The sequence below is a fragment of the Rhinopithecus bieti genome, unplaced genomic scaffold, assembly GCF_001698545.2.
Source record: "Rhinopithecus bieti isolate Rb0 unplaced genomic scaffold, ASM169854v2 scaffold_9581, whole genome shotgun sequence".
In the NCBI taxonomy this organism is placed as follows: Eukaryota; Metazoa; Chordata; class Mammalia; order Primates; family Cercopithecidae; genus Rhinopithecus; species Rhinopithecus bieti.
Genome location: NW_016806413.1, coordinates 992907 through 1006295, shown reverse-complemented (window position 1 = coordinate 1006295; position 13389 = coordinate 992907). Strand labels below are relative to the sequence as shown.

Here is a 13389-nt window from a genome sequence, read left to right as displayed (position 1 = left end):
TTTTTTTTTGAGACGGAGTCTCGCTCTGTCACCTGGGCTGGAGTGCAGTGGCCGGTTCTCAGCTCACTGCAAGCTCCGCCTCCTGGGTTTACGCCATTATCCTGTCTCAGCCTCCGAGTAGCTGGGATTACAGGCGCCCGCCACCTCGCCCGGCTAGTTTTTTGTATTTCTTAGTAGAGACGGGGTTTCACCGTGTTAGTTGGGATGGTCTCCATCTCCTGACCTCGTGATCCGCCCGTCTCGGCCTCCCAAAGTGCTGGGATTACAGGCTTGAGCCACCGCGCCCGGCAGAATTGCAACATTTTTTTTAAGAGCTAGGATCTTACTCTGTTGCCCAGGCTGGAGTGCAGTGGTGCAATCATAGCTCATTGTAGCTTTTAACTCCTGGACTCAAGCAATCCTCCTTCCTCAGCTCCCAAGTAGCTGGGACTACAAGCACATGCCACTATGTTTGGCTAATTTTTTTTTTTTTTATAGAGAAAAGGTCTTGCTGTGTGGCCTAGGCTGGTCTCAAACTGCTGGCCTCAAGCAATCCTCCTACCTCAGCTTCCCAAAGTGCTGAGATTACAGGCATGAGCCACCATGCCTGGCTCATTTTTTTTCTTTTGGAGAGAAATGGGATCCTGCTATATTGCCCAAACTGGACATGAACTCCTAGACTCAAGTGGATCTTCCTTCCCCAGACATCCTAGTAACTGGGACTAGGTACGTGCCACCATGCCTGGCTTAGTATTTTTCTTTTGGCGGGGTGGGGGGGGGGCACAATTTAACCCAAAACACTGCCTTTCACCGTAGTCTGCTGTCCAGAGTCTGCCATTTGGTTTATGTATTGTGTAATTTTCTGGCAAGTGGCAGTCTTGAGCCTTGGCCTAGGAAAATCAGTGAGTTGCAACAATTTCTTGACACCTGGAGAGGAAAACGAGTTGTCCAAACTGAATCAGGATCCAACGCACCATTCCACTCAGGCTTGGGAGGGGCTTTTCAAAGGATCTGAAAAGGCCGGGCACGGTGTCTCACACCTGTAATCCCAGCACTTTGGGAGGCCAAGACGGGTGGATCACAAGGTCAGGAGATCGAGACCATCCTGGCTAACACGGTGAAACCCCATCTCTACTAAAATACAAAAAATTAGCTGGGCGTGGTGGCGGGCACCTGTAGTCCCAGCTACTCGGGAGGCTGAGACAGGAGAATGGCGTGAACCTGGGAGGCAGAACTTGCAGTGAGCCGACATCATGCCACTGCACTCCAGCCTGGGCGACAGAGGGAGTCTCTGTCTCAAAAAAAGAAAAAAAAAAAAAAAAAAAAAGAAAGGATCTGAAAAACCAGTGCCTCTGAGGAACAAGCCTCCTTGCCACCAATGGGAGCATCTGTGCCCATGCTGGGCAGCCCTCTGGATGATCCGTTGTGTCTGCCTCTGCCAGTTTGCTAGTATTATCGGTGTGCCAGGCTCCCTGTGGAAACGCACACCTGTGGTCGTCACGTTGTGACTTGCCAGGTAGCAAGTCTAGTCTCATCTACCATTAATAATCTGTGGGTTATAGAAAACAAACCCAAACCCAAACTATTTGTTGTAACAAACTCATTTTTCTGTAATGGTTATTATTAAGAAATAAAGGCATGAACTTTACCACTTTCTGCTTGAGGAAGGGGTAAACACACCCCCTTTCCCTGCCAAGGTGCTGTGTGGCTGCGCAGGCCAAGAGAGCGTCAGGGGGAAAGTTTCTCAGGTGGAGGCAACAGCTAGTGCAGCGGGGAGCACGTGGAATGTTCCAGAAACACTAGGAGACCAGTGCCGCTGGAGCAGAGTGCACGCACAGCAGAGTTGAAGGCAGAGCTGATGATGGACAGATGTGGGGTAGAGGAATGCGGGTGCCCAGGAGGCGCCAGGGTTCCCACTCAAGCAAGGGGAGACGGAGTGGCCGCCTGCTGAACTGGGGACACCAGGATCAGCAGCTTCGGGGGAGGTCACATGAATTCATTCACCTGCTGACGGGTCACACGGGAGGTGCCCATTGTACACCCAGGGAGATGTGAGTCCAGGCTCTGGAGAGGTCAAGGATGAGGGAGGAGCAGGAGCTGTCAGCAGGCGAGGGGACCAGGAGTGTGTGCAGCACCCCGCACACCCGACAGGGGAGGCCCCAGCCGGCGAAGGAGTGGCTGCCGGGTGAGAGGCAGGCCTGGCTGGTTGGGGAGGGGGGGGGCCGGGTACCCAGGAAGCTGATTGGAAGGCCCCGGAGCTGGGGGCGGGGTCAGCTGGGTCGGAGGAGCTGAGGCTGCACCACTGGATTTGGCAGCAAGGAGGAGGGGGGCGACTCAGATGGGCTGTGGATGGAGGGCTGGGGAAGTCTGCGTGCCGGGAGGGGCGTGAAGGAGGATGGAGGAAGAGCTGCCGCTCATGGCAGGGACTTCAAGGAGTCTGTTAGATGTCTGGAAGGCGGGGACCGCGGGAGCCGCAGAGGAGTACAGAGGGCTTTACTTTTAGTTTTTATTTTTTTTTTGAGACGGAGTCTCGCTCTGTGGCCCAGGCTGGAGTGCAGTGGGGCCGGGAGTGCGGTGGGAGGATCTCGGCTCACTGCAAGCTCCGCCTCCCGGGTCCACGCCATTCTCCTGCCTCAGCCTCCCAAGTAGCTGGGACTACAGGCGCCGCCACCTCACCGGCTAATGTTTTGTATTTTTGGTAGAGACGGGGTTTCACTGTGTTAGCCAGGATGGTCTGGATCTCCTGACCTCATGATCCACCCGCCTCGGCCTCCCAAAGTGCTGGGATTACAGGTGTGAGCCACCGCGCCTGGCCCAGAGGACTTTAAACAAATGTTTTTAGGATGAGAGAAGTAGCAGCACGGGTGGCTGACAGGAAAGATCCCGAGGGAAATGAGGGGACAGACAGGAGGAGCTGTTGGAGCTGCTCTTGGGCGGGACAGAGGGGCTGGGCTGCAGGTGGGCCCAGGCAGTGGGGTGGGCCAGGCTGCAGATGCCAGCTCCCAGGACAGGTTTCTGGTCAAGGGCACCAGGGCCTTCACTATTGTCTGTTGTGGACGGGCGTAGGGAGGGCGGGCTGGTGGGATGAGGGGTGTGCCCGTCATGCGGGGGCCTTCAGCTGGGAAGAGGAGTGTAGATGAATCTGGGTCCCAGCTGTTTGCGTCACTTCCCCGCAGTGCTTAGAGGCTCAGGGAAAGAGCTGGGGGCCGGAGGGTGCTGAAGCAGAGGGAAGGCGGTGCCCACGGAAGCCTGTAGCTCTGCACACAGGCCCTGCTCCCTTCTCCACTCCCTGCTGGCTGCCAGGCCCCCGCCGGAGGAGACGCCTCTTCCAGAAGCTGGGAGCAGGGACGTGTCAGGGCCCCAGGCCTTCTCTTATGGTAGAGGCTTTGGCCCCAACCCCTGCAGCCTTTGTAACCTACTCACACCACCTACCCTCTGGGCTTTCTTGAGGCTGCCCCAGGGGTAACTAATGAAGGGTGAACCCCTCATTCTACCCCAAGGGAAGGTAGGCTCAGACTGTGGCCTGGGGGAACAGCACAGGTGCATCTGAGCAGGTAGTGAGGGCTGGGGCTGGAGCTGGGGCATGGCCAGGGCAGCCCCCAGGGACCACGCAGAAAGCGGCACACACAGGCCAAGTTCATCCAGAGCACGGCAGCACAGAAGGCTGTGGCCTGCAAGGACAGGCAGGTGGCCTGAATTAGCACACTTGCTACGAGCGCCCTCCTTCCAGGGGGCGAGTGCCCTCTCCCTGCTCCTGGGCAATGATGGGCCGGTGATGGCCCATGAGACAGCCCCCCAGGATTTCTCCCAGTGGGCTCAGCTTCCTCTGGAGGCCCTATCCAGAGCCACGTCCCACATTCCTGGAGGCAGGGGCCCTGCAATCCAAGCTCCTGTTCCCTGGGCACCTGCCACTGACAGGTGGTGGATGTGAGATCAGCACCTGGGGGTAGGAGCCAAGACTGGGTGACAGGGAGGCCCCTGAGTGGGGCGGGGCTGCCAAGGTTGCAGGGGTTGCCAGGACCAGGATGGAGCTCTAAGGAAAACCCAGGGACAGGAGGACAGGAGCTCAAGAGTTGGGCAGCCTCCAGGTGGGCCTGTGACTTCTTCCAGGTGTGGGTAGGAAGATGAAGGAGATGTGTATGGATGCCTGCAGCCCTCGGTTCCCCAGGGGCCTCACTGCCCAGGCCAGCCCCTGCCTCTGTCGGAGACCCGGTCAGTGATTCCCAAGTCTCGGTTACCAAAAATACAGCGCAAGCTGTGGCCTCACCCACCCTCACTGCCACAGCCCTGGGGCCCCTGGGGGATGGAGGACCCATTTCCTGAGATAAGATGCCCCCCAAAGTGGGGGTGGGCCATGGGGGCACTCCAGGGCTGACCCTTCTCGTCTGTGTTAACTGAGGATAGAACCTCAGTGTGGATGTCATATCCCGGGTTCTGGCCAAAGCTTCTTTTCACCAGAGCCTGGCCTGACACACATTCTGGGTACCAGGAGCACCTCACTATACAAAGAGCAGGTCTCTGTGGAAAACACTGTCAGCTTCTCCCCGTTTGGAAGGAAGGCAGTTGTTAGGAAGGTATTTGATGCAGTTAATGAGAACAGCTGCATGACAGGTGCCATTGGCGCAGCCTCCCAGGAGCCCCCGGCAGACCCTACCTGCAGGGAGGTGGCCACAGCCTCTAGGAACTGCTCAGGGTTGTCCCTCTTGGGTGTAAATGTGTCGAGTTTCTCGATCACAGTTTCAATGCATTTTCCATAGTAGGCCATCTTCTCAGGGCAGGAGCCTAAGAACAAATGGTGCAGATTATACCTTCCAGACCTGGGATGTGGTGACAGGACCCTCCCCAGCAGCAACAGGAGTCTGCCAGGGTGCTGGGCCTGTAGCAGTGGGGAGGCTGGATGTGACTGGGGGCCCTGGCTAGGGTGCTGGACCTGCAGCAGTGGGGAGTGCCGGATGTGAGTGAGGGCCCTGGCAGGTACCCCAAGGTTCATGTCCTGTACTGTCTCCTGCAGGCCTCTGCAGCTCAGGAGCCCAGGCTGGCCTGGGTGAGTTCACCCTCAGGCCCCCCATCACCACAACCCCAAGCCAGCTGAGTGCCCCTCAGTCCCCACAGCCATGCCTCCTGGATGGGGTGATCCACCCCTGCAAGGGGCCCATGGCAGAGAATAGAGGCACCTCTCAAGCCAGCCTCTTAGCATCCCTCAGCTTTGCCCGGGAAGGTGACGGTTTCTTCGTCAGACCCTGCTGGGGAGCAGAAGGTCCTGGGTGAGGGTGACCTCATCACACATGGTTGAGGCAAGAAGGAGCCTGGGGTCCCTGGGGTCAACACCGCCATCCTGACGACGGGGGAACAGGGCCCTGGGGAGGGCTCGCAGGGGTGCTGAACGCTCGAGAGGTACAGCAGTTCCAGGGGACAGGCTTGCCCAGAGCCCCTCCCAGGTGACCTTGGAGAAGCTGCCTAGGGTGAGGTTGGGACCCTGTGAACCAGCTCTAAGGACAATATGTGGCCCCCAAACTATCCTCAGAGGAGGCGGGGCCTGTCAGCAAAGGCCGTCATCCTTGGGTGCGGCGCAGGCCTGGGCTCTGGCTGGACTACGCAGGACAGTAGTGCAGCACTGGGCAGAGGGGGGCCCTTCTCACCCTCCTCTTGCTCCGCGAGTGACCAGCTGCTCGGGGCCAGGCTGGGCTTGCAGGGCCACCAAAGTTGGGGACAGTGGGAGTACCTCTTCTCTACCCTGCAACAAGCTAGAACAGCCCCAGGTAGCAGTCCCCAGACCTGGACCCTCCAGGCTGGAGAATGATTAAAAAAATACAAACGACCCCCATAACCACCACTGACACTGGAGGGTCCTCAGTGAGATGCCAATCCTGGCTGTGCTAAAGGGTCCATGTTGATCTGCCCCCCACCTCTCTTCCTGGCCAAGATGCAGAGAGAAGGGGAGGCCAGGTGTCACCAGACATTTTAGAGAAACCTCTGACATGAAACATAGAAACCATAAGAAAAGAACCAGGAGAAAACAATGCACAAGGCAGGAAAAAGCCTAGAAACCAGGCACTGCCATGCAAGAGAAGAGGAGCTACAGCATCCAAGGAACAAGCAATGGTTGGAGAAAGAGAGGGCTTGTGGAAACCAAAATACAACGGCAGAACTAAAAACATAAACAGGAGACGGAAGGTAAAGTTGAGGAAATCTCCCTGAGTAGAAAAAGATGAAGCTGTAGAAAGTAGGGGAAAACACTAGGAAAATTAGGGAACTATTCCTGAAGGTCCAAACCCCAATTAACAGGAGTTCCAGAAAGATAAGAGGGAGAAATACCCTAGAACTGAAGGATGCAGTCTTCTGGTCAGACAGGGCCCCCCTGGCAGCTCAGCACAAGGAATGAGTCATGATATTTCAGAGCCGGGGACACCCCTGAACGTGTTCAGTGGAGGAAGAGTCAGGGGATGCAGAGGAGTCTTGGCTGGGGGTGCCCTGGGAAGCAGGGGCTGAACCCAAGAGACTGTCGTCATGGGGAATTTCCAGGCCGCAATGCAGGTAGCCCCAGGGTGACACTGGCTGGCCGGACAAGGACAGAGGAGGAGGGCAGGGGCTTCCAGAGGTATCTCCAGGAGAAGCACCTGGCATGTTCTGCGAGTGGGTTTAACCGCACAGTTAGGGAAAGAGGCTGTGATGCTGGCCCTGGCCAGGGATGGCATCAGCCCAGGGCCTATGTCCCCACCTCCCTGCTGGCTGCACCACCTGAGGCCTGACATGGGCTGTTTTTTTTTTTTTTTTTGAGACAGAGTTTCGCTCTTGTTGTCCAGGCTGGAGTGCAATGGCACGCTCTTGGCTCACTGCAATCTCCATCTCCCAGGTTCAAGCGACTCTCCTGCCTTAGTCGCCTGAGTAGCTGGGATTACAGGCGCCCACCACCATGCCGGGCTAATTTTTGTATTTTTTTAGTTGAGATGGGGTTTCACCATGTTGGCCAGGCTGGTCTCGAACTCCTGACCTCAGGTGATCCGCCCGCCTCAGCCTCCCAAAGTGCTGGGATTACAGGCGTGAGCCACCGCACCTGGCTGGGCTGTCCTTTTAGGGGTTGCTGTAGGGACCAGTCTGGCTGTGCATGGACACAGAGGCCAGCAGGAGCCTCTCTCTAAGGAGGCCAGAAGAAAGGTCACTTGGAATTTGGAAATCTGGCTTGAAGCCCTAATGCTGAGAACAGGCCCTGGAGACCAGGCCTCCCAGAACAAAGCGAGCATGAGCCTCTGGCACGGCCAGGACCGTTACTGCCCGGGAGCCTGCCCTGGGTCCTGGCTGGGTCACCTTCCCCCCACCGCATGTCTGGAGACCAGCAAGGCTGCCTGGCTGTGCGTTCCTCTGCCAGTGTGGTCCTGATGATTCAGGGCAAAGGAAGAGACAGTGATGCTGCTGGCTTGGAGGACACCAGATCAGAAGCCATGAAACCTGCAGATCCACAGATGCTGAGCTGTAGATGCCGCAGCCAGGCTTGCCTGGGCTAGATGAGGGAGGTTTGTGGGTGAGGCTGCCCAGACCCTCTGAGGGCTCCCACTCCCTCCATGGCCTGCCCCTGGGGACCTGCCACCTAAGCTACCTCAGCCCACCCTGCAGGAAACCTTTGCTTCTTGGAAGGCTGGGCCATGGAAAAGAGACCAGCCACACCCCACCCCAGCCTCAGTGTCCCTTCGCTCTCCTCTGACCCCCTCTAGCTGAGCCTCTGGGGTGAGGACTTCGACAGCTGTGAGCAGAAAGGCCCAGGAGGCCCAGTGAGCACCCTCCCTCGAGCCTGCCACGGCAGGAACACTCAGGTGGGGCCTTAAGCTTGTGACAGGCTCCCCTAAGTCCCTGCTCTCTCTGAATTCAGCCCCTCTCCTCGGGAGGGTCCCAGCAGGGCAGGCCACCAGTATGGCAGGGGTGTGGTGCCGTGCGGTGCAGTGTGGGCGTCATGGCCAACCTTGGTGGGTAGGTGGATCTAGGCAGCCATAACACAGCCAGGGGGCAATAGGCTGCTGGCGGCAGGAAGCACTTTTCTGGGGCATTGCTCACTGGGGATGGGGGACCTGTGGCTTTCACTCCAGGCATTGCAGAGAGCAGTGGGGGCTCCCTGTAGGCAGTGAGTTCACAGCTCACAAATCCCACTCCCCATCTTTGCCAAGGTCAGCCACATTGAGGTGCTTTTTAAAACTGCACAGCGTAACTGGGGACTTCTCTACAAAAAAAATTAAAGAATGACTCAGGTATGGTGGTGTGCCTGTAGTCCTAGCTCCTCGGGAGGCTGAGGTGGGAGAATCCCTTGAGCCCAGGAGGTCGAAGGTGCTTTGGGCTACGTCTGTGCTACCACACTCTAGCTTGGGTGACACATTGAGATCCTGTTAAATAAATAAATAAATAAATGTAAAAGTCTACTTTTAGAGAAACAATGTTAAAGAATGAGTTTTCTTGCCCTGCCTCCACATCACGTGCGGGTCAGGTTACCCTGGGATGGGGTCCCCTTGCCCCAGCCTTTTCTAATCTGCTCTGGACACAGCTCTGTCTGGAGGAACTGGGTATACACCCAGGAAAGGGCCTTTTCCTGCGCCTGGTGCGGGCGGTGGGAGTGGGTGGTCTGCGCGAGTGTGGTGGCAGCTGCTCCCAGGGTGGAAGTTTCCCTGCCGTCTCCCCCTGTCCTGGAGCTGGAGCATTCTGGAGAAAGGATGATCCTAGGCATCCTTTGGTGATACAAGTCAAGGAGAGCAAGAGGGCCATGCCAAGCCCGCCCCCCAATCCAGGGCGGACCTGGTAGGAATGAACTGGAAGGAATAAATGGACAAACCAAGTTGAACATGGGGATGTGGGGGAGAGGAGCCCCTTTGGAGTGCAGCCTGACTCAAATTGTCCTGCCCTGACCCTGGAACCCTGGTTCATTGTCGGGCCTGAAGGTCGCTGAGGCGGGGCCTCTGGACCCTGAATCTGGCCCAGAGCAGGTGTACGTGAAGGTGGATGTAAGGAAAAGAGATGCTTGAATTCTGAATCCCACTGAAATTAGCCTAAGAACTTCATCAAAACAATCACATCTTTGGGGAGGAAATAGGTATTAAAATTCATCCATTTCTGACGCCTGCTTTCAGCATCTCAGCTATATTCATGTGTTCACTCATTCTCAAACTCTCAGCCTGATTTTATTTTGTTCCTGATTTACGGTCTCACTCTGTCACCCAGGCTGGAGGGCAGTGGCTCAATGATAGCTCACTACAGCTCAAGTGATCCTTCTGCCTCAGCCTCCTAAGTAGCTGGGACTACAGGCGTGCACTACCACGCCCAGCTAATTTTGTACTTAAATTTTTTTTTTTTTTTTGTAGAGACAGGGGTCTTACTATGTTGCCCAGGCTGGTCTTGAACTCCTGGCCTTAAGCGATCCTCCCACCTGAGTCTTCCAAAGTTCAGCTTTAATAGTGAAGTACTATCTATGTGGGAAGTGGAATTTAATTCCCAAGCTTAATGACTTTTTTCTCATATTGATTTTTAACTCCATTGATCAGGACTTGACTATCTTATATTTAAGGCAACTTTAAAGGTGGGCTGGACTAGGCCAGGCACGGTGGCTCATGCCTATAATCCTAGCACTTTGGGAAGCCGAGGTGGGCAGATCACTTGAGATCAGGAGTTCCAGACCAGCCAACATGGTGAAACCCCGTCTCTGCTAAAAATACAAATATAAGCTGGGCACGGTGGCGGGTGCCTGTAATCCTAACTACTTGGGAGGCTTAGGCAAAGAAGTGCTTGAACCTGGGAGGCAGAAGTTGCAGTGAGCCGAGATCATGCCACTTCACTCCAGCGTGGGTGACAGAGCAAGACTCCATCTAAAAAAAAGAGTGGGCTGGGCGCAGTAGCTCAAACCTGTAATCCCAGCACTTTGGGAGGCCGAGACGGGCGGATCACGGGGTCATGAGATCGAGACCATCCTGGCTAACACGGTGAAACCCGTCTCTACTGAAAAATACAAAAAATTAGCCGGGCGTGGTGGCGGCACCTGTAGTCCCAGCTACTGGGGAGGCTGAGGCAGGAGAATGGCGTGAACCCGGGAGGCGGAGCTTGCAGTGAGCTGAGATCCGGCCACTGCACTCCAGCCTGGGCGACAGAGCAAGACTCCGTCTCAAAAAAAAAAAAAAAAAAAAAAGGGTGGGCTGAAGCTTCTCTTTTCTTAGGAAATACTTTATAGACACAAATGAGATTATATGAGGAGGTTTAAATTCCATCAGACACAAAACAGCTCAACACTCTCAACCACTAGGAGATAATTCATTTACCTAAGATCTCAAATGTATGTTAATTAAAATATAATCTTTTCTCTTGATTAAAGCCAGTCTCCTAAGGGTTGCTGCCAAGTCACGCCCCCATGGCTTCTGCTTAAAGCACAATCCCACGTGGCAGGTTTTGCTAGTTGCTTTTCAATCTCCACTCCCCCTTTCCTCCCAAATAAAAAAACTCTGACTTTTAGCTGGGTCTACTGCTGCCCAACTGAAAGATGGCATTTCCTAGCCTCCCTGGTAGCTGGGGCATGGTCTTGTGGCTAAGTTCTCCCATCACCTTCAAGAAGTGGAAAGGTGTGAGACTTCTGGATAGTCTCCCTGAACGAGAGGGGCATATCCATCTTCTCTTTTGCAGCTGGTACCTGGGCTGAGGAGGTGATGGCAGGAATGTGGGCAGCCATCCTGGATCATGAAGAAATGTGAATGGCAGCTAGAAAAGTCAATCCTTGAGGACTTTTTTTTTTTTTTTTTTTTTTTGAGACGGAGTCTCGCTGTGGTCGCCCAGGCTGGAGTGCAGTGGTGGTGATCACCACTCACTGCAGGCTTCCCGACTCCGGGTTCATGCCATTTCCTGCCATCAGCCTCCCGGGTAGCTGGGACTACAGGCACCCGCCCACCTACAACCGGCTAATTTTTGTATTTTTAGTAGAGATGGGGTTTTCACTTGTGGTTAGCCAGATGGTAATCGATCTCCTGACCTTGTGATTTCCCCGCCCCCCCCCGTCTCGGCTCCAAAGTGTTGGGATTAACAGGCGCGAGCCACCGCGCCCGGCCTCCATGACCTCTTTTTTTTTTTCTTTTTTGAGGCGGAGTCTCGCTCTATTGCCCAGGCTGGAGAAGCTGGAGTGCAGTGGCGCCATCTCGGCTCACTGCAAGCTCCGCCTCCCAGGTTCACGCCATTCTTCTGCCTCAGTCTCCCAAGTAGCTGGGACTACAGGCACCCGCCACCATGCCTGTCTAATTTTTTGTATTTTTAGCAGAGACGGGGTTTCACAGTGTTAGCCAGGATGGTCTCGATCTCCTGATCTCGTGATCCGCTCGCCTCGGCCTCCCAAAGTGCTGGGATTACGGGCGTGAGCCACCGTGCCCAGCAACCTCTTTTATAAAAATATGAGTAATATCCTTGTTGAGGCCACTGTGATGTTGGGATTTTTCAATACATGCAGCTAAACCTAACTGATACCCCACTTCCCCAGGTTCAGCCTTCATCCCATGCACAATTTCAAACTATAAAACAAAGGAAGGGAAGCTCTGAGCAGATAAAACTGCTCCAGGACCTGGAGTTGGCCAAGGATAGACCCAAAGAGAACAGCCATTCACTCAGTGGACAAGCCCATCAAGTGTCTATCCCAAGATCCTGTGCTGAAGAAATTATGGCTTTGGGAGCAGCAAGTTTTACGGGGGAAGATTGAGAGTGCGGTTTGGGACACGTTAAATTTAAGAGGATCTGTTAGGTGTCCAAATGGTGAAGAACAGGTAAACAGGAGTTTCAGGGTTGAGGCTAGAGATGCAGGTTTTGAGAAGTTTGGGAGAAAATGGTTGTTTATAAAACCACTTGACTGTAGGAAATCCCGCAGGGAGGGGGTGGATAGAGTAGCTTCCAAGGACGGAGTCCAGGGTCTCCAGTGTTGAGAGGTCGGTGAGCAAGGGAGGCAACCAGCCAAGGAGATCAAGCAGGAGTGGCCAGGAGCAAGGAGGAAAAGTGGACAGAGTGATCTGTTCCAGCCAAGGGAGGATGGTGTGTTACGGAGAGGGCACAGTCGGCTGGGTCACCTGGTGGTGACAGTTCAAGGAAGAGATGAGCACTGACCCCTGATCATCGGATTTTGCAACATCAAGGTCAAGGATGACTTTGATAAAGAGCTTCAGAGGAGTGGTTGGGTGAAAATCTGATTGGAGTAGGTTCCAGAAAGAACACGTGGGAAGGAATTGGAGATAAGGGACAACTCCAGAGGGGTTTTGCCCTTCAGAGGGTCGACTGCGTGGTAGGAAGAGGAAGTTAGGGAAAATCAATTAGTTACTCAAAAATGAACATGGACCCCACCCCCAACTAAGAGAAATCTCAGATGCCAGCGCACCTAGGCTCACATTGAGTCTGATGGAATAAAGTGGTCATGGAGTCCACGGAACTTTCTGAGTACCTGGCCCTGGCCATAAGGACAACCAGGAACAGGTCATATTTCTAAATTCTGAACCGAGCACGGCATGATTTCCATCTCCTGTGTCTCACATCTGCACGTTTCACAACAAGCCAGAAACGTGGTGCTGGTGCGGCAGGGAAAAGTGCAGCGCTGTGGGGTCAGGCCGACCCAGACCCGCCGTGATCTGGATGCAACCCCCATAGCCAGGGCACGCCGGCCTCGTTGTGCCTGCTTCTCCGACTGTCAATGGGAAGTTTAAGTGAGGCCACGTGTGGGTTTTTAGCTCTCTGCTTGACACACAGCAGGCACTCAGCTTGAGGTGAGCGTTTTAACGTACAAATTAGGGCACCATTGGGGGGAGTAGCGAGGGCGGGAGAGTATCTTTTTAGAACGCACCGCTGGTAGTGGTGATTTAAAAAAAAAAAAAGAAAGAAAGAAAAAAAAGAGGCACCGTTCACTTTCATCGGGGAGCTGGGAAGAAGACCGAAAAGGTGTTTGGGAAAAGCAAGATGAGCAGCGAGTGAGAGGGAACGGGCCGGCGGGTCATGAAAGTCGGCAGCGCGTAGCCCCGCACCTGTCCCGCCCCCGTACCTGGCGGGCCCTCCGGGCAGCCGAGCCCTCCTGCCGCCGCCACCTGCCGCCGCAGCAGTTTCCTCGGCCAGCTGGGGCGAAGGGCTTGGCAGTCGCGGACAGTCAGCTCCTGGTAGGCAGGACGCGCCGGCTGTTTGGCGTCGTCGCCTAGCAACCGGCTGCACGCTCCGGCGCCGTTGGGTGGACCACAACCCCCACAATGCACAGCGCCGCGGCGCGGCCCAGGACGCCAAGTCCTGGGCACCACTTCCCCGCCATGTCCTTCGGGACTTGTAGTTTCTTGGACCCCCGGGCGCGGCGAGTCTCCCAGCCAGCAGGGAGCGCGCCTCGGGCGGGGTGCGGCGCCCGCGCGCTGGGATTGGGCCGCCTCCGCCCCGCCCGCCCCGCCC

General features: G+C 55.4%; 1 protein-coding gene across 2 annotated transcripts in view; it reads right to left on the bottom strand.

Annotated features, from left to right (window-relative positions):
• The window catches only part of CFAP99 (cilia and flagella associated protein 99), a 48695-nt gene extending 35354 nt beyond the window's left edge, over nt 1–13341 (bottom strand). For both annotated transcript variants that reach the window (XR_001886406.1, XM_017876258.1), the window contains exons 1-2: nt 13001–13341; nt 4634–4761 (exon numbers count right to left, since the gene is read on the bottom strand). Coding sequence is in view for 1 of the 2 variants with exons in the window: in XM_017876258.1 (XP_017731747.1) it covers nt 4634–4744 (111 nt within the window). In the remaining variant the exon portion in view is untranslated. The remainder of the gene's footprint in view (nt 1–4633; nt 4762–13000) is intronic.
• Between the last annotated feature and the right edge of the window lie 48 nt (nt 13342–13389).